The following is a 24319-nucleotide window of genomic DNA, read 5'->3' as shown; positions in this document are numbered from 1 at the left end:
GACCTGCTACATATGGGTAAATTCCTTGCTGAAACACTTTAAGGAAGCTGAAAAGCTGCTTGGAAATCTAGCCGTGAGAAGCACATTAAAAAACCCAGCGCTAATCCAAATCATATGGTTAAGACTTCATTTAGCTATTTAGAAAACTGGAGTGATGTCCAATATGGGCCCCCCTCCCACTTCCCCATTTTATTTATTCCTGCCCCTGGGCTGCTTTCTGCTGTGTTACGGTTCAGTTGATTTAACACCCATAGTTCCCGAAGCTTTTGCATTGCTTGTATTTAAACCCCACCCTGAGAAGCTCACAGATCTGTATTCCTGTACCTGATACGGCTTCATACAAATCCAGCTGCCAGTTGACAGGTGGAAAGTGTCCAACTGACCCTTGCATCTGATCCAGCCTTTTACACCAAGGGGCAAAGGCAACGGCAAGATACTCTGGGACCAGGACAGGATGTTAGCCTGGTGTGTCCTTCCCCAAACACAAACCAACTTCAAAAGGACTGTACTGATGAAGAGGATACTGTGGACAACCCTCTGGTGCATGGCCCTTTGTGGCAACAGCCAGGAACCAAAAGCATTCCTGGCTTCCTGGGAACTGGGAAAGAGCCCCAGGCCATGCTTGCATCTGGTACTCAACCAGGATGTGGCTGAGGTCTCCTCCTTTGTTGGCATAGTTGTGTTTAGCTGCAGACAGGGACATGACATGACTAAGTGGCTTATGAGGAATTAAAAAAAGTCACTATTTAAATAGACAAGATGGCAGATAGAGAACAATATTAAATAATGGACGTGCTTTATTAATGAATTCAGACTTGAGACAGGCACCGCTTGTGCAAATGGAACAACAATACACACGTACCCTTTATTTTCATGTTCACGGCAACTGAAGGTCTGGGAGTTTGGATTTTAAAATACAAATGAAGAAACCCGTCCTCTGAAGTATTTCAATGTCATTACAGAAGTAGTTCAGCAGGAGCAATAACAAAGTATTCAGTCACTACAAAAAGCAGATCTTCTGACAATAAACAACCATACTGCACTTAACGTGCTTTAGCAAATGCAGGGATAAGCACAGCAAGCTGCCTTATAAAGCTGTGTGGTTCTGCCCTGTCACAAAATTGCTCAGAGTAGATGCAAAGGCAGGAGTTCCTCACTGCAATTGCATCCATGTAACAACATATGACACAAATCGCACTAACACCTTAAAAAGTTTTAATTTCAAACCCTTCTTGATGGTGGCCTCAGAACTAGGGCAGGCCCACATACAGAGGCAGTTTCTGCAGCTCAGCTGATGGCCAAGAGCTTAATCCCTTTGGATCATGAGACAGAATCTGCACACCAGTGTGTATTATTTTTAACAACTATTCCATTAAAATGTAAAATTAAAGACCAAAAAACGCAGGAGCTCAAGAGACTTTGCAGATAGTTGGGGTAGGGGAAAAGCTAGGACAAAAGGAGAGAGGGCGATTCCAGCTTTCCTTGAATTATCGAAGCTATCAAAACACTGTAACAAATCCTGCGCAAATGACAGGAGAAAAATTACAGGATGTTTGTCAACTCTCAACTAATGGAGCTGGAACGGTCCATCACAGGGAGAGGCTGATGGGCCAGACAGATAAACAGCCCCACTGTGTATGCGGCCTGAAGGGAAAATATGGAGACTATGCTATAGAAGGTGTGCGGGTATCAAGCAGCGGTTTGAAATTACTTATAAAACTTGTTGCTCAGACATCTGTATGCATATGGAAGCTTCAAAGGGGGACAGCTAGTGCCATGTTTTGTATCCCACACTGCATGGAGATGGGTTCAGCACACCTGCAGGGGAACCAGAATGACTACTTACTAAGGCACGGTTATGGTTTTCTGAATCTCTCTAGACAAAAAGGAGGGAAAACCTTACTTATTTTTCTTTTAAGGAAAAATAAGTACTAGGAAAAGTGTGGCTGGAAACCACACTTATTTTCTTCCAAAAGTCTTTGGCTATTCATAGGCTAGATAGCTCAGTGTGTGCAAGACTAAATTACAACACCGCCATGTGTATGATATCATGGTGGTTTTCTGGGGCACAATATACTAGAAAGCATCAGAAATCTCTCTTCCCTGTAGCTGCACGAGCCATGCTTGAATCTTACTTTCCACTGATCTTGTTTTTCCTGCCCCAATGTAATTAACGCATCCACAGTGTAGGTCATTATAAGCTCTATTGTCTAATCATGCTAAAATATCAAATAGCTCTATTTTTTTATGTTTAAATTTATCATCACAGCAATCCCCATGGTGCTGGGGGACCACACTATGAATAGAACAGTTCTGAAATGCAGTCAACAGACATTTCCGTGCTACTGCAGGGAAGGCACAGATAATTAAGTGTCCCGTTTGCTCTTCTGTCCATAATTATGAGTTTATAAATAACAAAGCATAGTTTTAAAAACCAAAACAAACCCCTCAATTACAACACAGCTCCTGAGATAATTAAGTCTCCAAATGTGGCTGTGTAGAAGGGAACCAAAACTGCACTGCAGAAGCTCATAACATACAAATGTACGTAAGCAGAGCAAAGCGACAGGATGGAAAACGTCACCAGGAAAATAAACTCTCTCATCATTATTTCGCTGCTTTTTACCTAAAACAACAATGGCCTATTGTCTCAATTCACCCTATTGTTCTGTTGCATTTTTTGTTGTTGAAGGAACCGACAGTCAGGGTGCGTTTCCTGAGGAGCAGCAGCTTGAAAAGCTAAATGCAGTATCCTGTGCCTAATGCTTGTTTTACTGCAGTTTTAGTTAAAACCAGACAAGGTAAGTTGCTGAGATAACTCTTAAACCGTGTGCTCCAATTTAACTTGTTTGAATACCCCCTTCAAATAGAAACACTCCAGTTTTACAAGTATGGTGGTTAAATGCAGCAAAATGAAGCAGAACAAAGCTCTGCCCTGTTGCATCCTTGCTTGATGGACATTCCTCTCTTGTTACTGGGTGTTGTGTACTGCCAGGGACATGAGAAGAAAAACTCTAGGTCGGGAGCCAGCACAGCAGGAGGCTTCATTAGCCATGAACAGGAGCAAAACAGGGATTCAGGAGGAGCAGTGCCCTCTCTGAACAACCAGCTTCACCACAACAAGCACATAATCAGCTGGACAGCCTGTAATATAGGCTTTGGATAAAGACAGACCTATGGACGTGAGACAGCTATGGCTTAAGTGTTTCAAAAGATCTGTGCCTAGCAAGGAAACAAATTATATATTTAAAATCTTTTACAAAATACATGCTCTGTTCTTTCTCTGCTTAATATCTTCCTTGCTTGAAGGTTGGCTGTTGCCCAAATGAATCCAGAGCAACACTTAATGATAGCTCAGAAATGTGCAGTTAATCCGTGTGTAGTTTCAGCTCCTGAATGCCAGGAGCAAAAGTGTATTTTTCAGAGAGAAATAGGCTTGATCAGACAGTATAATCATGTTTATGCAAGTTTGTAGATGGCCAAGATAAGGGAATACTTCCATAAACTCCTCTGAGAAAAGGCGAAAACTCTAAGGTGAAAAATTTCTCTTTTTCAATGTCATTTTTATCTACAAACAAGCATAAGCCCCAGTAGAGAGCTTCCTGTGCTACAGCAAGAAAAACTAGCTTGCCTCTTTTTTATTTTTTTTAACCTTACAGCTATATTTCATCATAAAAACTAGTTTGAAGAAAGAGTAAACTTTTGCTCTTTGGTCTAGCTTGACATTCCTCCAGAGACACATAACAGGAATATTTCAGATTCATTTTTGTCTCCTACTTGCAGGAAGCAGGAAAGTTGCAGTTCTTAATTTCCAGGCCTCTGAAATGAGAAAGATAAAGAATTTATACATTGAAACAAGACATCTTTGCTTTCTTTAACGAGTAGAAACCCCAACTAAATAAAATAGAACTATCACAACTTAAAAGCAGTGTTTTACTGAAATTGCTTATTTCTGCCTTAACCATACTAAAAACATTTAGTTATGCCACATGCACCTCTCATTTATTATCTGTGTGACCCTACTAGGTGAGAAACAAAAAAAGGTACTCATATTCCAGTATGATACAGACTTCAGACTGTACCTTGTAGTAAACGTTCCTGATGAAACCCAATACTGTTGAATGCGACTTAAATAGGTCAGTTTATTGTTTAATAGGAACAGTTTTGTGGGTGCAAAGGAAAGGTCTTCAAACACCTTCTATCTGTATGTGAATGAATGAAGTTGAAAACATTTAGGGCATCAGTTTTGGCATCCTCCCCTCAGGAGCTTCTTTATGGCACTGAAGATGCTCACAGTCAGAGCCCCGGGGTTCCTCCCACATTCAGAAGAGCTCTGAGGGTGGTAAAACACCCGTGTTGTGTATTACAATCATTCTGGTGCTCTGCCAGTTCTGAAGAAGTGCAAGAATGAATCAGCAGCTGTGGGCAGCTATGGCCTTACTAAGCCACAACCAAGGGAGGAAAACTACTACCCCCCACCATCAACCCAGACACCCAAAGCCAAACTGGCACAGGAGGAGCAGGCACCTGCTGCTGCTGTTTAAATCACAGGGATCCTTAAAGTTCACAAGGGTCCTTTACAGACTTGACTTTTGCAGAGTGGGTCAGGTTCATAAATTCACCTCACTGTGCAAATAGTACTTTTTAAAAACAAACAAATAAATACTTCTTCCTACTGGCAGACTTGTCTCCATGTAAATCTTTTTCTGATGGGTGATACATATATTTATATATAAAATATATACAGACAGCTGCTAAGGAAACAGTTTGAACCTTGTTAGTATTATTTACAATTTAAATAGGATAGTGGCCAGTGATGAAGAATTATCCAGATTCCTTCAGGTTCATTTCCAGGTATTAATGTTTCATTTTTAATAGAGCATGTTGCTCCTCCAGAGAGACTTTAACATTGTGTGTTCCGTGTATTAGCTATTTGTCAATAGAACCCCCCCCCAAGTTGACTTTTCTGATAGTTATTTTTGCTTTTATGACTTTTTAGAAGATATTCTAATGATCAGTATTTTCCAAATTTTGAGATAACTAGCATCTGCTTCATTAACACAGTGAAGTGGTAGAGAAAAATCAGAGGCTAATGACATCCAGTGTTTCAGCTCAGTAAGAGCCTCACAGAGTTACCCCTCGCAGCAGGAACTTTTGCCTGTATCTCTCTCACAAGCCTCATGAAGAGGACTGTATTGCAGGAGAGAATATAAACTGCACACTAAACCATTCTGAGCTTTGCATGCATGTTTATAATGAAACATCTGCGGCTCTTCCACAAATCTCTATTTTTTCAATTACCATATCTGAAAGATTTGAATCAGTCCTAATGAGTTGCCACAATATCTATTACTAGAAATTTTACATTGTACACTGAAACCCTAAGAAAAGAATTCACATAAAGCAGAAAAAAAAGTAATGCCTTGCTCTGTCATCACAGAAATAAACTCACAAATACGTCAAACCACAGTAGCAGTGACAGTGTGGGTTCACTTCAGTGAATGGGTGAAAGCAAAGAGTAATATTAAACTTCTCTTCAGAAAGCTGGGAGTTAAGATTATATGGGAATATTGTTTATGAGAAATGTACAAATCTAGCCCATGAACTGGATGAATTTTAGGGCTGATGAACACTGACTACCTTGTGTGGTGTTCACTGGGTATTACAATACTCTCAAGGCATATATTTATATTGTTAAAGGTAGGAACACAGGTGAGTATGTGCCTACATTGATGAAAAAGACATATTATCAAGCTGTTTTGTCTTTAAAAGGCTTAATCTTAAGTGAAGTGAATCACTCATCTGTCTGATGCCAGCAATACCTCCATAATGAAATTAAAATAATTTATTAACAGTTGGATATATATTTCCTACCTATTATGTTTTTCTGACTTAGCGTTTCTTTTTACACCTGAGAAAACACCATCACTGACTAAAAGCCAAGTTTAACATTTTCATTTCCTGCACAACTTCAAATGAAAGGCTTTCACAGTTGGAATAGAGGATTTTATCTGCTTAATTACTGTTGTTCTTCAAAACTTGCCAGTCCATGGTTTGGACAGATTTGTATAAGACTAGGCAGTAAACACCTGATTAAGGAAACTATGTGAATCTGCATATAGATTTTACATCAGGATTCTACAGTCATTTCAAATGATTCAGAAGTAATTACATGACTGACACATGATGAATCGATATGTATGCAATGAAGCCATCAGACATAGAATGCATATCAGTAACACAAATGGGATATATACCAAGAAGTGGCATGCTTAACACTATCTAGCAACAGAATAGTCGGTTGATGGTTTGCATATAAGGCAGCAATTACCTGTGCATGCAGGTCAACTTTCGGGCTAACTGCTTTTTACTTGTCTTGACTGGTACACACAAAATGGCAAAAATCTGCTCTCACCAGATGTTATGTGAATGCTATGACGTTCAAGTGTGGACAAGTGAACAGTTAATTTGGTCTGAAGAGTAACCTCACTGGGTTGTGCAAACCTCCCCCCTCTTCCAAACAATCCATCAAAACACAGAAACAGAAAATGAAAGACGGTTCTCTCAAACCAGAGTAGTAAGGATTGCTAGAGCAAGGCTAAAGCACCTGGTTCCATCACAGTCCTATTAGCTCATGGTCATGTTGTTGTTCTGGTAAAAGTAACCGTTTTACTCTCCAGACTGATTTAGTGAGGGACGGGAGAGACTTAAGTGATAAGAATAAAGAGACTCATGGCAAACTGGTTTGTTTCAGTTAGGATGACATTGTCTCTTACTTCACTTATTATGTAACAAGGTTAAAATGGGGTAGCATGGAACATTTTCATAACTTGGATTTTAAAGTGAGGAATCATAGAATAGTTTGCATCGGGAGGGACATTAAAGCTCATCTGGTCCAATCCCCCAGTGCAAACACTACATCAGGTTGCTCAGAACCACATCCAGCCTGGCCAAGAATGTCTCCAGGGATGGGGCACCTACCACCTCTCTGGGCAACCTGTTCCCATGTTTCACCACCCACACTGTAAAAAATTTCTTCCTGACATCCAGCCATAATCTCCCCTCATGTGCTACACAAAATAAAAGCAAGACATCAAGAAGATTAAGTGTTCAGAGAAGGGGAGGAGGTAGCAGGCAGCTGCAACCTTTAAGGACAAGGGAGAGAACTCAACATGAAAAACAGGCTAAGAGGACAGATTTGTGTTTCTGAAATGCTTATTACCATTTGAGAGAGATGATGGCAATCAAAAAAGAAAAGAAAAAACAAAGCAAAGCTCGTAACAAAGCTGAAAAACATCTCCCCTGACATCTAGGTAATGACAGAAACACATCACCACATGAGTAATACCAAAGATGAGCTAGATTATTTCTTTTGAGGTAACAAGACATGATTTCTTCAGACTGACTTTTTCAATAGCCAAGAGCAGTACAATTGCAGACCCAGCTCTTCTTCATTCCAGACTGAGAGCGCTGGGAAATCCAAAAGGCCCCATCAATATGCAGCATCAGCGCACACCAGCAAAATGCCAGCCGCCATTCAGCAAATGGGAAACCCATACACTAAAGCACAAATTATGAAATATTCCCCTAAATCATCCCAAACTGTGTGGAGTCCTCAATGAAATCAGGACCTAGATAAACATCTGGCAACCTTTTTTGTATGCATACTAGAGACAAACATCCTCCTCCAAGCTGAAACAGGAAAACAAAGGCCATTGACTGACCTGAATTTGCATGTCACTCTCAAAACAACCCTTTCACTTGTTCTGTGATGGGATCAAGGTCAATGTCATAGAAGCATGGCCTCGTGGGCAGTCCTGGCATGGTGCTCATCTGTGGAAACAATAAAATGAAGTTACACTTCTGCACCTGTAAGCAGATAATCACTCCACCCATGTAAACCTTAGATTATGAGAAAGGCTGTATTGTTCATCGTGGTCTCAACTGCAGCTGTGATCTTCACCACATTTTTTTGTTTCTGTTAAAAATGTCAAGCTTGGTACTTTTTAGATTCAGTTTTAAGTATACATTTCTAAAAGACAGGAAAGAGAAAATAAAAGCCACAAAATGCAGGCTAGGAGAGCAACCTAAGAATAAATGCCTTAAGAAAATGAAGACACTCTAGGACTTGTTCCTCTGAATATTTATCCAGAACATGCATCCATTTATATCTACTGGAAAAAAATCACACAGGAAATGGCAAGGACATAACTGCCCAAATTCACCTGGTGACATGAATGTGTTGAACTGAGACCTCTCCCACAGAAAACCAGAACACAGGAGCAGAATTAATCATGACACTCATAATTGCTTATTTAAGATAAGGAACAAATTGAAATAGTTCAACTTAATATACATGGATAACAGTTGAATCCTAATTTAGTAGTTAGAATTAGCAGGTTGAGTTATGAAGCTAAAGCAACCCAATTATCTCAAACTATGCATAATTAAGATCCTGATCTAGCATAAGACTCTGGCATCTGCATACTTTAAAACATGTAAATAGTTTCATGAACTTAAATTACAGAGTTAACTACTTATACCAATATACCATTATTTACAATTGGCATTTTAGCAGCAGTTAAAGACGTGGGTCACATGGAAATCTTGAGGAGCTGGTCTGCAATAGCGTACGCCTCTTTAAATCAGAGTTACTGCAGCTTCTCACCTCCCCCACCTCAGTACTCCCTTCCTTCTCCCTTGCAAAGGAGATGTCTGGAGAGCAGGTTCAACGGAATAACGTTATTTTTCCATCTGCTTCACCTTTTGCTGTTTCAGCACCTCGAGCCAGGAAGGGCTTTCCCAGCACTGGAAAGGGTAAAGGCTGCTGCAACTGTGGGGCAGTTTTAAGGCAGGACCAGCTTGGACCAACCTGAACCACTCTGTATTCACAACCTAAGTCTTCCTAAGATGTCAGAGAGAAGCCCTGGATATCTCACCAAGTTTCCACTAATTCACGGCACTCATTTGGGCTTAAAGACTCTGTAAACCCTTTTGATATCTTAACTTCAAGGGGTGGAGGATGGCCCTGCTATGTTAGGCCCTATATTAATACCTAAAGAGATGGAAGACTTTACAATCTCTGGAAATAAACCTGGAGTTCAGCTTAGCTCAGCTGTTTGTTGGCCAAGAGCCTTTATGCCTTAGAATTTATGTAATAGATGCCGGATTTTGAGGAACAAAATTTTAGCTGAGGCAAGTCAGCAAAACTCATTAAAGTTGGTGGTTGATCTGACGCCAGGAGGTAACCTTCAAACATGGCTGTGTAGAAAAAAACATATTGACTTGAGTACCAGAACACTCCAAACACAATAAACTAAGGAAAGGGTCAGATTGGGGTATATTTTCACGATATGAGCTGAAACCTGGTGCTGAAAGGAGACAGTTTCAACCTGTGAACCCCTGGGATGATCCTCCCTTGGAGTTGGCTAATAGCACTCATCTTACTGCAGCCAACCTCATTCAACACACTGAACTGATGAAAATACACATTTCTGTGGCCAGAGCTGGTTGGCTGATGAATTAAATCTGCATGACCAGATCAACACCTGGCCACTCGCTGCAGGGCAGAGGCCAGAGCATGCGGTAGCCAGCCATCACCTCCCAGTAGAGAGCATAGGGCTTGGCAGCATCCTCTCTCTGTCCTAATTCCTCAAGGGGAACTAGGGTACAACTCAGCTATGGTGTTTTCTCTGGCCAAAGGCAAGTTCTAAATTGCTAATTGGCCTCAAAAGAGGAAAAATAAATGACCACCAACCTAGCTCCTACAGAGAGCCAGACTTACAGCCCCCCTTTGGGCTGGAGCAGGTTGTATTTCTTTACGTTAGCCTGCTCTGCTGCATACAGAGTGATGGAGTTAGCATCTCTCATATGCTTTAGCTTCACTCCAAATGCTCATGTAATGTTTTTCCATTTTGGGAATACAAGGAAACTGTAAGATCTCTCCACCACAGTTTCATTTACTCCAGAGAGCTCTACTGCCATTTCAGAGGTTATTCCCAGGCTGGGAAGGGGAAAAGGAGCTCGGGGAGTACCAGTGCAGCCATCACCTCACTTGAGACCTAGGTCTGAAAAAAAAAATGCAACTAGTTTTTCTAGTGGACTTCTTAGTACATTTCCTCTGTTTTTAAATATAGTCTTTCCTGATCTTTTATTTCACACAGTAGGATTAAAAGACAAAACTGTCAGTTTGCATTGACCAAGCCCTGTCACTGATCGCATGACATCATTTTATTGGCTGACATTGCCTTGGCATCTTAGCTAAGTATTAAAACACCTTGTTAGTGTTCTGTATCTGTTGGCCATACTAGCTACATCATTAGGGTAATTGAATTATTTTCTGTCTCAGATTCATCCCACTTTCTGAGTTAGCGCTTGACAAGAAACTGCCTTAATGAACTAAATCTCACTGGGAGGGGAATGAGCAAATTGCCAAAGACAACTTTCTGGTTACTCTGTGCATGACAGTTCTACAGCCAAAAGCAAACTCCCAAATTCCAGGTCTCCTCCCCCCACCTTTTTTTCTAATATATCTACAAGCTTGGCCACTCTTCATTTTCCCTCTGTAATAAAAACTAGAATCACTTTATGGAAGAGTTGTTTTTTTTTTTGTTGTTTTTTTTTTGTTGTTTTTTTTGTTTTGTTTTGTTTTTTTTTTTTTTAAGAGAGCTTAAAAAAAGTCCTACATTTGTGTTTTGGATTTGGTTTTCAGTATTTTTTTTTTTTTATAAGCCCAGTTCCACACCAGTGTAACTCCACTGTATTAAGTTATAGAAATCTATTACATCTATAAAATGTGAATATCAAACCAGTTTATTGCCAGTTCAGGGAATACAACTATTCTCATATTGAAAACCTAAGTCAACAAAAGGGAACAAGTTCATCTGAATTAAAATTACTGCTGTGTAAAATGAAGTACAAGGCAGAAAAACCTGCAGAGGAAACACTTTGGGACAAACACCTGTGTGAATTACAGAGTGAAAATAAAAAGCATCCTGCCCTTTTCCCCATGGCCAAGACTTCCAAACAGGCAAAGCCATGTAGATTTATGAACATTTCTCTCTGCTCTCATTATCTGGACACAGAGGTAACATGTAGAAGAATCTATCCCTTTTTCATTACATCAAGGTCAACAGGAGGAGATGGTTGGCTGATGGAGGAGATTACTACTGATTATTCCCTCTCCAGCCCTCCGTTTCTTTCCTGCAGCGAAGAAGGCAGGAGAGAAAAGAGGGCTCAGTCAGCTGAGAGGTTGAGGCTTCAGCTGACTGGCTTTCCACTTGGCTGCAGGCTCAGAATGATCCTCTTCCCTCTGTTTTCCATTATGCTGAAGGAAGGCATTAACAAAGGAGATCACAGACTGGCCTTAACCACAGCGGACACGACCCAGAAGCATTCCCTCTCCGTGCCCTAAGTAACTGGAGCTAGATTTCTGCACACAGAGCAGGGGAGATACTAACCTGCCCCCCCAGCTGCAGCACATGCCATACCTGCACAGTGGCTGGAAGACTACCTCCACCTCCCCAAGGGTTTCTGAGATAACTACTTACTAAAATGACTTGATTTCTAAAACTTCAATAAAGCAGAATGAACAGTGAAAGAGAAAATATGCCTGAAACATAAATCATGCTGGTAATTGACAGGTACGAACAGCATGGAAAAAAACCACAAATTTCCAGTCATAGAGCAACTTTGTAGGTATTTCCTACAATATACACCCCTTTTTATTGCATGGAGATTGCACAACTCTCCACTCTAACATCACACAGGGTGTCTGTGATAAAAGAGCAGGGCAAGAAGCAGTGAATAACAACACATTATCTACTTAAGACTGCAAACTTAACTTAGGTGTTCAAAATAATCAGCACTTAATTTGACCAGAACTGTTACTATCACACTACCCTGGGAGAAGGAATATATAACGCACAAACTTTGTATCCTAAGACTTAATGCAATTCATATGCATGCTTTATGTAGGGAAAAAAATAAAGAAGCTTTTTTTGAAGAACTCATGCAGCTGTTTCCCATAATATACCATATAGGAATTAATAGCAACTAGTTTAGTAGGAACTCACTGGAATCAACCATTTTCTCTGCAAACTGTGTAACTGTCTACAAGTCCATGAGAGCAAATCAAATATGGAAAGATTATGTGAAAAAATGCCTATTTATGTCTATGGCACTCTCTATGTTTAGGAGGCAAAAGCAGCAAGTCTTACAGTTATCCTGAGGATCATTTATGCTCCTGGAAATGCACAACTGGTGGAAAATAGAACACAGTTATGAAATCCTGAAGGCTACTGTTATTTATACTAGCCATTTATGATCTTCCAGAAGTTTACTTCCATGACTAAACAAACCCCCCCTCTTTCCCCGGAACATAAGGAGCTTCCTTATAAAAGCAGGATGACAGTTATCTTTAAGTAAGCTATATGAATGTGCTGTTCCACACCCTCTCCAAGAACACATCCACTGTCACTGGAAGAGTGACTAAGTTGAGCTTCACTGGAGTTTCATTTAAAGCACAGATATGAGTTGACTTGTAATTTCAGTTAGCTGTAAGTTCTACATTAACAGTTGCACAGTCAAGGATTAAGACTCTGCTAGCCAGTTTTGCTATGGTCCCAAGAGGATCTATGCTGCTAAGCTTCCTTTGTTATCATACAAATACCTATCGGTGGTTGACATATCCTGCCTTTTACTGCAAGTGTATATCCATACATACTTCTCCCCCACTCCTCGCTTCATTTACCTGTATGAAAAATTCTAATAGGACATTTTAACTGGGTTAGCACAATGGCATGATTTGCAAAACAGATGGTCCTGAGGACTACATCCAACTCATGTTTAGTGTCTTTTTCATCTATAAGACAAGATGTGTCTGTTTTACAGGCATAGCATGGTTTCTAACTAGAGAAAGGAAACCAGAGGAATCTGTACTCACACAACATAGGAAAACCAGAAGATTAGAAGGTAACAATAAAACCCAGCAAACAGTTTATTGAGGAAACCTAACAATTCTGGGGTTTATGGAGTTAAATGTTGCATTTGGCAAGAAGTGCAAACAATTCACATTATCTAATTCTATCCTTTTGTTAATTAAACAAGTTAAGGCAACCCACAATCATCTCAAACGTTAAATACTGCAGAAAACAGATGTTGTTTCTCAAGAGAATCCAGCATACTCATGACTGCGGATAAGTCCTCAATAAAATCTGATGGGGTGAACTGCACATCCCACATTCCCTCAGCAAGAAACAACACAAGAGGAAACTCAAGAGATTTATAAATAGCGCTATAAACCTGCATGCATTATGTTCAATGTGCCAGAATTTGTTGGAATCCTGAGGTGCGGCACGGAGCTATGCTTCAGGGTTTCAATAACGTTTCCTAGTCTGACTTAGAGCTCTGAAAGACAGATCCATGATCAGAAATTTGCTCCCCTGCAGTGTATCTGTCATGTGAAGCTGAAAGGAAGAGCTTTCTGCCCTTCTGAAGAAACCCCTCCAGGTCTCCAACCTTGCCTGCCTTCAGGCACTCTATCAGTACCTTTATCAAAATCTTTGTCAGATTACAGCCACTGGTGCTGGAAACTGGCACCAGGAAAGCTGTAATCCATGAAGTGGGAGAGGGAGATTAACAGACACCCCACTGCACTGCATGACTGGAGGAATGGGTGCAGATCTTTTTACTGGATGCCTTAAGGTCCCTGCAGTCTTCATTTTAGACCTGTACTAGGAAATTTTTCATGAGACTACCCATGCAATGATGGTAGCAGGTAGGACTATGGCACCCTGAAACATGAGACTGTGCAAACACTTCTAGTGAGTTGTCACTTAGTTCGTCTTCAAACTGGGCTGTCCTCCGCTGCACAGAGGCACTCAGGGTGCACTTAAGAGGGAACTAGGGAAGCTAGGCAGCATATCCTAAGTATCTCCAGGATCAGGTTGCAGTTTATTCCACAGAACTGGAAAATTCCCCCACTCTGTAGAGCACTTCAGGGGTAGATCATGTTTTGAATGACAGAAGGAAAAAAAAATTACATGACAATGACAGAAAAGAATAATTAAGAGAACAGTCCTATTTGTCTTAATTAAAAGAAATTCAACAGAATGAATTGGCCAAAACAAAAGATGCACAATATAGCCTACAACCCTACACCCCGGCATTAGAGAGGGGAACACCACCATACTGAACTGACACTAAAGCGACCTTTCACCACCTCTTAAAATCACAGAAATCTCAAACTCTAAGAAAAGCAAATGCACAAAGGAGGCAAGTTGGGGCTTCCTGGAAAAAGTATCAACCTTTAAAAACTAATAAATTCAGCCTTGGAAATGGCAATAATTTCTAAAAACTCTCCTTTAATAGCTACATAATGCTTAAGAAAATATTATCTCGTTACTTTTCATTGCCTGAAAATAACAAGGATTTCTAAAAGCAGCTAAGCAACGATCTTTAGTCAGTGTTTAAATAACAGTTTACTTACAAGTTTTAATGAAAATTTGCCAAACCTGATGATAGCCAGAGGAGACAAGGAGAGTGAAGCTCATATTTCCTTCTCATGAAATCTTTAACAGAAAAGGATCTTGTTGCAATGCATAAGAACAATCACAGTAAAAAACTCAACATATTATCAGGCTTCAAAATGATCAAAATAATGTTTGAAAAGATGCTGATGTTACCCCAATGTATGCTATAGTATTCCTTGCTCTAAATGGCTCTGTTTCATGGGCATGCTGACTGATATCAGGTGCAGAAGTCCATCTGGCATCAATTATTCTATTCTAATTGTCTCTAACTTTAATGTTTCCACATTCTTGGCAACTCTTCGATTTTGTGAAAGGATTTACAGCAACAAAATGCATGGACATTGCTTTTCTGCTATCAGCATCTGGATGAAGTTATAAAAGCACAGAGTATTGATTATACAATCCTAACTGACCTTGCTTCCAGGTGCTCAAGTGAGGCAGAAGTAGCTTGTGCCCTGTTACATTCTTTGTGGGATTACCAGGACAATTTATTCATGTTGAATGGAAATAGTTCAAAAGTGATCTCCTGGGCATCCTAAGGAAAAATCCCAAACCCACACAACTGTCCACATCTGTTCAGGACAGGTTTTGGAGAGGCCTGTGGGTGCATATCCCAAAGGAAGCAGAAATGAGAAGAATCAGTGCTTGGCTGGCCAAGTTCTTAGTGAATAGGTCAGTGAAATACCACTGGAACTCAAATGTTGCTGGCAGTGATGTGCTGAAGCACTGAAGACCCAGAACTGGCATTTTGCTACTTACTACATAAAATATCTAGGCATAGATACAATCTGTAAAAGAATGAGCAATTTCCTGGATGAAGTAAAAACATTTAGGACACACATACATGACTTCAGTTTCTCTCAGCAGAGTTGTCTCAACTCATTTTCATCTTGGAATTTTTAAAACCATACTCGAAACAGGAGAAAATGTTCCCCATATTAACAGCACAATGGGATCAGTATTTTAAATTTACTTAAAAAAATACATCTCTCTCTCTGAGGGAGTACGATAGATGGTGTTCAGTGGGCTATTTTTTCATATCATCCACAATACAGCATGTTTTACAGGGTATTCAGAGCAGTTTTCTGCCTTAGATAGGTTAACTGATAAACAAAATACTACAAAAATGAGAGATACAAAATCCAAACAAACCCCCAAAATGAAACACCCCTCCCAAACAACTAACCACAGAGGAAATAAAGGGGGGGGGGGGGGGGGGGTGAGAAAAAACAGGTCTACAAATTCCAGGTGACTTGTTCCAAAACACTTCCCTCCATCCCAGCCCACTCAAATCCATTTCCAGGAGTAATTGCTCCCTTGGCCAAGACCTACATCCTGATTTTCCTTTCCCCCTTGGGTTTTCAACAGAATCCCTGGCAGAGGATTCTCGCTTGCTGCCTCTTGTACAAAATCACCTCCTCAGCCAGAAGAAATCCCTCCCTCTAGCTCACCCGATGTCAGACGCTTCCAGGGCTGTTCCCATTCTTGGTGATTGTCCAATATATCAGACAGTGCTGGAAACTTCTGAGGGAATAAATCCAGAGGATAAAGACATTCCTCTTATGCTGTTTCAGCAGCCAGAATATCTGAAGTATCTGATGCTCATGGGTACAAAATACTCCTGCTTGTCCAGTGCTTGGGTCTCCTGGTTAGGAAGAGGTGTCCAAGCTGTGCGAGCAGGTCAGGTTCTGCTGAAAGCAGAGCAGGTTTTGTGGTATTAGAAAAGGAGAGTCTCAGGTGGACCCGTCTCAACTGCCTTGCATTTGTTCAGGGACCGGGCACACATCATTTCCTCTGAAAACTGTTTATTTTGTACCGTTTCCCTAGAAGGGTCATTCCTCAAACACCAGGAGTATGTCCCCCTTTCTACTCTTGATCTTCACTATGCCATTTTGTTTCAAAAGCTTCATATCTTTCATATGAGACTTGCCTTGCTGGTTAGACAGCCTGACATGTCAACACAGGAAAGCACAGAGCCTCAACTGCAGCCCAGAAACTGGAGATGGTGGCAGCAGCAGGCTATGTAAAACAAATACGTGTGCTCAGCGTGCAACAAACTTTACCCTTCCCAGTAAACTACAGTAGGAAGAGCATCGGGAGCATCATGCAGTCATTTCAATGACAAATTACAACATGGAGAAATCCCAAAAGATTGCATAACTATGGTGAGTAAAAACATATTTAACTGCTGCCACACTAGCTCTCTTGATTACAATTAACTAGATCCATTGATACCTGAGGTAAGTAAAGTTCCCTAAGAAGCATCATATCAGGCAAAGATGATTTGTGTGTGTGATATATGGGAAGAACAGCTTCTAAAGAACATAGAGGGATTATGGCAAAGGATGCCTTAAAATTAGTTCTTTTTAACTGTTAAATCTCCAAACTAGTCTTATCCAAACTTGGTCTTATCACTGTATTTAAACTATTTAAGTGCCAGTGGTGACCTTTATAACACCGAAGTGTACGAGAATTTTGGAAAACACCTGAAGCAATGGGACCTGAGAAAGGTGGAAAAGGAGGTGTTTATACTTTGCTAATCCCACCTGAGTTGACACAATCTAGTTTTCTGTACTGGGAAACAATAATGCCTAGGATATACACTTTACAGGCGCAGTCCAACTTTCTGGTCTGTAGTTATCACGGGAGATGTCAGAAAGAAGAGCCTTGGGGCTTGTCTCCAAAGAATGATCAAAACATGGTGTGCATCACCATGTTCAGTCACTATCACTGTACCATCATAACGCATCAACCTGTGATTATCTCTAATCTCATTAGTTCAAGCTTCTATATCTACTTTCTCCAGTCATTTGTTGCTTGAATAAATAGTTTAAATGATTTGCTCTTTGTAGTCCTTAGCACACATTATTTTGTGACAGACTGAAGCAAACAGGAAATAGACAATTACAAAAAAACACCTTACATTCTAATTCTGGATGCAGCTGCTTTTTAACCATATGCAGTTTCGTACCATCTTTCTTCAGGCAAATTACTATTCTGACATGCTAAGTCAATGCTATCTTAGCTGCACTGAGGAATTAAAAAACTTTTCCTTTCTATTTGTTCCTAACCCAGAAGATTCAGAATAGATCCACTGTGGCTGGATACGAGGATGTCAAATTGTTAAACTGTGTGCAAATCAGATATTCGCAGTCAGAAGTCCATCACATATCTCTGCCTCTAGCAGTATATCTCTCTCTATATATATACATATCTAGTATTCAATGCAGTGTGTCCTCTAAAATCATATCAGAACGTACTGCAGGTCCCTTTGACAAGGAAGCAAATAAAAAATGAAGGATATTTCTTAGATCAGCAATTTTCATCTTATTGTGTATCAAACCACGATTTTAAGATGTCTCAAAAAGGCTGCTGGAGCTTTCATTTCTCCTAGAAAATGGAGAAGCATAGAAATGCTTTAAAAAGGCTGAGAGCCACTGACTTCTGATGAACTAGTGCCTTCAGAAGAGGCACCTTTTTGTTTTTGCAAGTTGCCTGAACTGCACTAATAACTGTAAGAAGAAAGGAAAAAAAACTACCTGTGAGTGCATGACTTAATTCTGTTACGGCAATATTGATTTTCAAAGTTTCTCTACTTAGGAGCATATTAACACCCTAATTTCTGGTCACTGAGAGAGAACCATGACTTAACAAACTGTCAGATAAACTTAACTGTCAAATGAAACCAGGCACAACGTTGTTAACTGACAGAGAGCACAATCTTTACCCTCCAAACAAGTATTCTTACATAACAAAGATTTATATTTTTATATTTATAAATAAAATTCTTCCCAAAGCACTTACAAATAGGAATTAAATATACGAAGTACATCTGGGAAATAAATGAAATAAGATCTTCATTTTAAAAGGTGAATGAGAAGAAGGCAGAAAAGGTTAAATGATTTGCCAAAAGGAGCTGATGTACTGCCAGGAGAATGGAACTTGAAATTGGTAACTCTGATTTTCATCTTAATCTCACATAACCAAACCTCAAGAATAACTATGCTAGTTATATTGCATGAAATATCCTTTTACATTACATATTGAAGCCTCTGTATCAGTGTTTTTAGATTAAATGCAACTTTCTCCATTTCTCACACTTTGATCAGTATGAACTTGCAGTAAGTCACTTCTCTAACCACAGTTTCTGTAATACAACAAAGGATAACAATATATTAATATAAGCAATAAAAATGATGTTAAACTCTTCAACTAAAATAAACCATGTTTGGAAACACACCTTTTTTTTCAGTCTGAAAAACAAACCAACCCCAAGCAGGTGTTTTGTGGGTGGCATTCAGTACTTTTCCCAGATGAAGCATATGAAAGGAAAAAAAGAAAAAAATATGGAAGGTAATAATAAATTTCTGCTTCCCAACAAAAAAAAAATGTTCATAGAACTCTGTGTTTTGACAAACATCTAGTACAGGAGTAATCTAAGGGAACTTCTTCTCAGGCATTAAAAATGTGTAAAAGTGCCACGTCATAGGAAGTTTATTTGTACACAGAGGAAATCATAAAAAGATTAAAGTAAAATGATAATATAGAAATTAAAAACCATTTAGAATATAAACTCCCTAATGCCAAAGTGAAGAAACTAGCAGACAATGTCAAAAGTTTCATTTACACTTATGGTATCATCCCCCGCCAGCTCCTCCTAATCAAAACAAGGCCAGTCTGTAATGAACTTTCATTTTTTGGCAAACCAACCATTTACAACTCTGCTGCTCAGCCGAAGGCATAAAAGATACAACCCACAACATTCAGCCTGCCTCTTTCCCTCTTAGTGACCCCACAAGTGAAGGCCCCCTGTGATGGCACATTGGCCTCTTCTGAAGAGCTCCAGGGCCCCAGCAGTGTGTTGCTACCCATGGGCCTGGGCATCCTCCTTGAAGGGAGGCTGCTGGTAAGCACAACTGCTCTCCCCTGGATACAGCCATGGATTGTGCTGCCATCTCATCATCAGCATCCCTGCCAGCAGTTGGAATTCCTTTAGTCAATTCCCATTTGAATATTACTTGTTGTTTATTTATGAGAAAGCTCTGCTTTATCTTTGCTTCCACATTACATTTCTCCTTTGTCATTGCTTAAATACTGTGAAGCTATTTTTAAATTGATTTTTGGTGAATGTTATTAAAAAATCCAGTTTTCAATTTTTCCCAGAGAAAAGTAAAGAGACAAAGAGCTTCACAAACTCAGAGGGAGCTTATTTGTGCTGTCACAAACATTCCTTGATCCCATTCTGGACAGATTACCTGCAGAGCACTTGGTTTCCTTGTCTACTCACTGCATCACATCTTTACTACAGATGCCAAATACCATGGCATTGAGTTCTTTACTACAGTCTGGATCAGAGTTTTACAGTCAGCATGGCTCATTCAGGGTCTCAGGCAAAAAAGCAAACCTGACATATGCAGTGCCAGCAGCACAAGGTTTCTCTCTGGGGCACAAAACAAAAGGCTTTCCACCCTGCGTGTTCTATCTCCCTTATGCTCCTGGTGCTTTGCTGCAACTGTGTGTGAGCCTGTAGGACAGTGCGGAGCAAGTGCCTGGACACAACATAGAAATACAGCAATGGGAAAAAGTCGTCAAAGGCAGATGAAGATGGGAAGTATTTGTATTTACTTTGCTGTATTTATTTGTGAAACATTGTATTTTACCTTCATTTCATGCAGTTTAGTAACAAAAGCTCCTATTGCCTTGCCTTCTACATGTACAGAGCAGCAGGGCATTGTGTACGCATGCATGGCACAGCATGATCAATTAATACAGTTACATGCTTTAAATCAGCTAGAAGGCAGACAGGGAGTGTGCTTTATCATGTCAGAGCAAATATGCGCGTCCCAGGGTTTTGTCTGTGACAGCGGCTGGTATCGGATGCTCTACAGAGAAAAGCTAAAACTATGGAGGCTGACAAAGGAATCTCTGTCCAACACTGGGAGCCGATAGCTGTAGACTGACCAAATCCTTGAACACTATGCTTAGCACTTTTTCCAAATTACTTATATTAATTACAACACTGTGTATTTGTTAATGGCTATAACCCTTTAGAAGCCTTGTTAAGTTCTTGGCCTCAGTGGCTTTCCTGTGTTAATGACTTCCACATTCTAACCACACGTGAGAAAGTATTTCCTTCTTTTATAGTGGTATTAATATAGATGCCTGGCAACGTCTCTTCACAGAGCAAAGACATATTCCAAAGAAAAACTGCCAAGATGATTCAGAGATAACAGCAGAGCTCAGATAACAGCAATTAGTTTTAAGTATACATTTTAAGTCGGCAAGCTTATACAAAATAGTACACATCATACTGTGTGCCAGCTGAGGCGTAAAACCAAATTCAGTATCATGTTTCAGAAGGGAAACATATTAATACGTGTGTATTCAGAAGGGATACGTATTAATGTGTGCCTGTATTACAGTCTTCTCCTCTTTGAGATTACTGTCTAGTCACTTGCCTGCTAATTAAATTTTAGCTGAAAAATATATTTTACATAAACGTTCCTTTTTGTGAAATCCAGGTTATAATGCAGAAGTAATCTGGATTATGTAGGTGTAACCAATGGAATAACCTTCCCAACTGAAAAAAAAATCTCTTCCTTGTGAATAGCATGGTTTTGTTCCTTCAGTTACAACTTTTTAGTCTCAAGAAGCCAGCTGAACTGGCTGCAATGGCACACGAATAAGCATCTTTACTTTTTTGCAGATCTGCTGGGATTACTGGGGAGGGCAATGAGAAGCCTGGCAGACACAGGAAAAACCAGCACAGGTCAGGAAGTCATTTCTGGGAGCAGATGTTTGTTCTAATTGCATTTACAGATGGATGCATACAAGGGGAAGCTGGCATTTAACAGGTACTGTACTCAGATCCATTTCACTGTCATTAAGGTTACTATTAAAAAAAAACCAAAACAAACCCTGAGAGAGAAGGGAAAATGATGACATACCCAGGGCATAACTCCATATAACCTAGGAGATGCTCTGTGACATAGAATCATAGAATAGTTAGGGTTGGAAAGGACCTTAAGATCACCAAGTTCCAATCCCCTGCCATGGGCAGGGACACCTCACACTAAACCGTATCACCCAAGGCCTCGTCCAACCTGGCCTTGAACACTGCCAGGGTTGGAGCATTCACAACCTCCCTGGGTAACCTATTTCAGTGCCTCACCACCCTAACAGGAAAGAATTTCCTCCTTATATCCAATCTAAACTTCCCCTGTTTAAGTTTTAACCCGTTACCCCTTGTCCTATCACTACATCCTTACTACTCATTTCCTCTCCTTAGATTGTGACCCTTGCCTAGCTCATTCTGCTATTTATTTAAGGCTTGCAGTGTCTTTGGTAGTGAAGACCCCTTAAAAAAACCACAGGAAGCAAAAGGCAGCCCTTCACACTACTCTCCCCTCAGAGAAGGCTGTGGCAGGCAAGGTGCAGGAGCCCAGGCTCCTCCCCAAGTCAGCAGAGATTTATAGCTTCCAGAGCACAGGCATCTGTATCCAAATTGCTGCAAAGAGGGGCATGGCTGCAACCCTGCCTGTCTGGCCATGGTCCAGTTCACCGAGGGCTGCATGAGATTTAGGACTCTGATTAACCAGCAAGAACAGCTGGGCTTAGAGCAAGATACAAGACAGTCCTAACATCCCTCTCCCTCAGCTATTACTGCCCAAATATTTCAGTCACTACTCAGCCAGTTTCTGGACAATACTTTTTTTCTGAAGTAATACAAGGCAGAACAAAAATAATATGCTTTTCTACAAAACACTTAAACATAGTAAACTATAACTGCTGTGGAGCCGATACACAAGCAGAACACACGTCCCCGCACTTGGGGCACCACCATTCCTCAGAAAGGCAGGGACCGATACAACATCAGAAATATGATTTTCATTTGCAGACACATGTCCTTCAGAACCCTAAATCTCACACTATATTACCTTTGTGACTGATATTAAACATGTGTCTGGAAAAAATCAAAGGGCAGTCAGTTATCTTGAACCTAGGAAAATTTAAGAATATTTCTTATGCAAGTGTCAAAAAATATTAATGTAACTTTGTACTTTATAAAGTGGAAAGACTCCAATCCAGGCAGTGTTCCATGTATCCACAGTGATAAGTAGAAGAATGGTTAGCTATAATATAGACCTATTAAAAAAAAACAGCTCCCCTGTAGATTTCATTCCATCTGGGAGAATACTGCAATTCTTCATGAAGAATGCTGGCAGCAAACTGTCATGCAGCATTTTCCTTCCTCTATAGTATGTATCTGAGTTAGTCTCAGAGAACATCAGAACATCAGAACAGAAGCTTTTATTTGCCCCATAAAAAGAAGATGGCTTTATCCCCTTAAAGCTGACCTTTTATGAATATATCCCTGGAAAACAGTACGCCATGAAACCACTAGGCATTACACTGCAATTATCTGGGATCCATCTTGTATACTACTTTTTAAAAAAATGTTTTACATTTTTAAATTGTACTAGAAATCATGCCGAAAGGCCTACAAGAACACAGTTTTGGATTATCATAGCCTTTGTATCTGGGAAACAGAATTCAGAACACATCTTTAATGAAATGGACCATTTGGCCTAAACAACCGAAAGAAAGAAAAAGTTGCTATTCATTAAAAAAATGCCATTTTAAAGTGTATCAAATGCTTTTCAGTTGCAAGCTATACATAGGCTTGGCTAACATTTCAGAGCAGATTCAGTTTAACCAGAAAAAAAGAAAAAGCACTTTTTTCCTGGAATAAGAATGCTCACAGCCAGATGTGCTAGAACAGCCCTTCTGCTTAAATTTCAATGGTACCTCGTTCCAGCATGACATGTGTGCATGTGTGAATTGGGCATGTGGGCATTTGTGAATATATTCACCCATTCTCCCACCCTGGGTTTCTCTCTTTGGCTAGGGAGTAAAGCAAGTCCCCCGGTTGTGCCTATTTTATAAAGCACAAGTAAAGCACTAGGAAAAGACATTTAAAATATTTGAAATGACTGCTGACATTTCCTTTAGCAAAGGTGAAAGAATCCACTCTTACTATAGACTTCTGCAGCAGCATATTTATCAGGAATATAAAGAAATGTGGTCACTGACTGTCACAGCTTGCTCAGCTACTAGGGATTCATGTGTAGATGGCTTTCTACATTCAAATTAGGACACCCTGCTGGTGAAATACACTGAAATAATACCCTTAAAGCATACCTTTTAGTGAATATGGCCTGCCTTCAAGAGCTTCCATCCCTTGGCTTATTAGCTTGTTCATTCAAACTGGCAACTGGGGAATGGAAACAAAGCTCCAGCTTAGAAGAAACACGGTTATGGGACTTGATGATCCTTATGCAACATGGGCATTTTGCATTACTGACCAACCTAAGCTATTAGGAAGCCTTATTTGCTTGTGCAGACTTGTGGTCCCCACTTTTTTATGCCTTACCATGTAGAAAAGACAAGTAGGCATTTCAAAATGAGCTTCCTAGGGCTTTTAATTCCAGCTTGTCATACTGCTCCTGAGAGACTTCAGCTGGTAAAATACTGAGCTGCTTGCACAGTGCTTGTGCTTCTATTCAACCTGTTGTGGAATGCAAAACTTCACCACCTCTTAGGGATGCTGCTTGCAGGCTGAAACGCCACTGTGGCTCTTTCCTTTACAACAATGGCCAAAGCACAGGCATTAGAATACTTGCGATTTCCTTTTTGATTGTCTCAGAGTGGGAAGACTAGCCACTGCACCTTGGGGGCACTCATGTGATTTGATGTCTTTGGGACTTTTTTATTCTTTTTTTTCTTAT

At 40.1% G+C, this 24319-nt stretch overlaps 1 protein-coding gene across 5 annotated transcripts in view; it reads right to left on the bottom strand.

Annotated features, from left to right (window-relative positions):
- Positions 1-784: 784 nt before the first annotated feature.
- Positions 785-24319, bottom strand: part of MTHFD1L (methylenetetrahydrofolate dehydrogenase (NADP+ dependent) 1 like) — a 154396-nt gene continuing 130861 nt past the window's right edge. For all 5 annotated transcript variants that reach the window (XM_057405784.1, XM_057405727.1, XM_057405733.1 and 2 more), the window contains 2 exons: positions 7725-7833; positions 785-3819 (listed from right to left, as the gene is read on the bottom strand). In XM_057405784.1, the coding sequence (XP_057261767.1) occupies positions 7744-7833 (90 nt within the window). In that variant the 3' untranslated portion in view covers positions 785-3819; positions 7725-7743. The remainder of the gene's footprint in view (positions 3820-7724; positions 7834-24319) is intronic.

This window comes from Pezoporus wallicus, unplaced genomic scaffold (genome assembly GCF_028554395.1).
Source record: "Pezoporus wallicus isolate ANWC-B61680 ecotype Strahan unplaced genomic scaffold, APGP_CSIRO_Pwel_v1 contig_3817, whole genome shotgun sequence".
Lineage (NCBI taxonomy): Eukaryota > Metazoa > Chordata > Aves > Psittaciformes > Psittacidae > Pezoporus > Pezoporus wallicus.
This window is presented reverse-complemented; position numbering and strand designations above follow the sequence as displayed.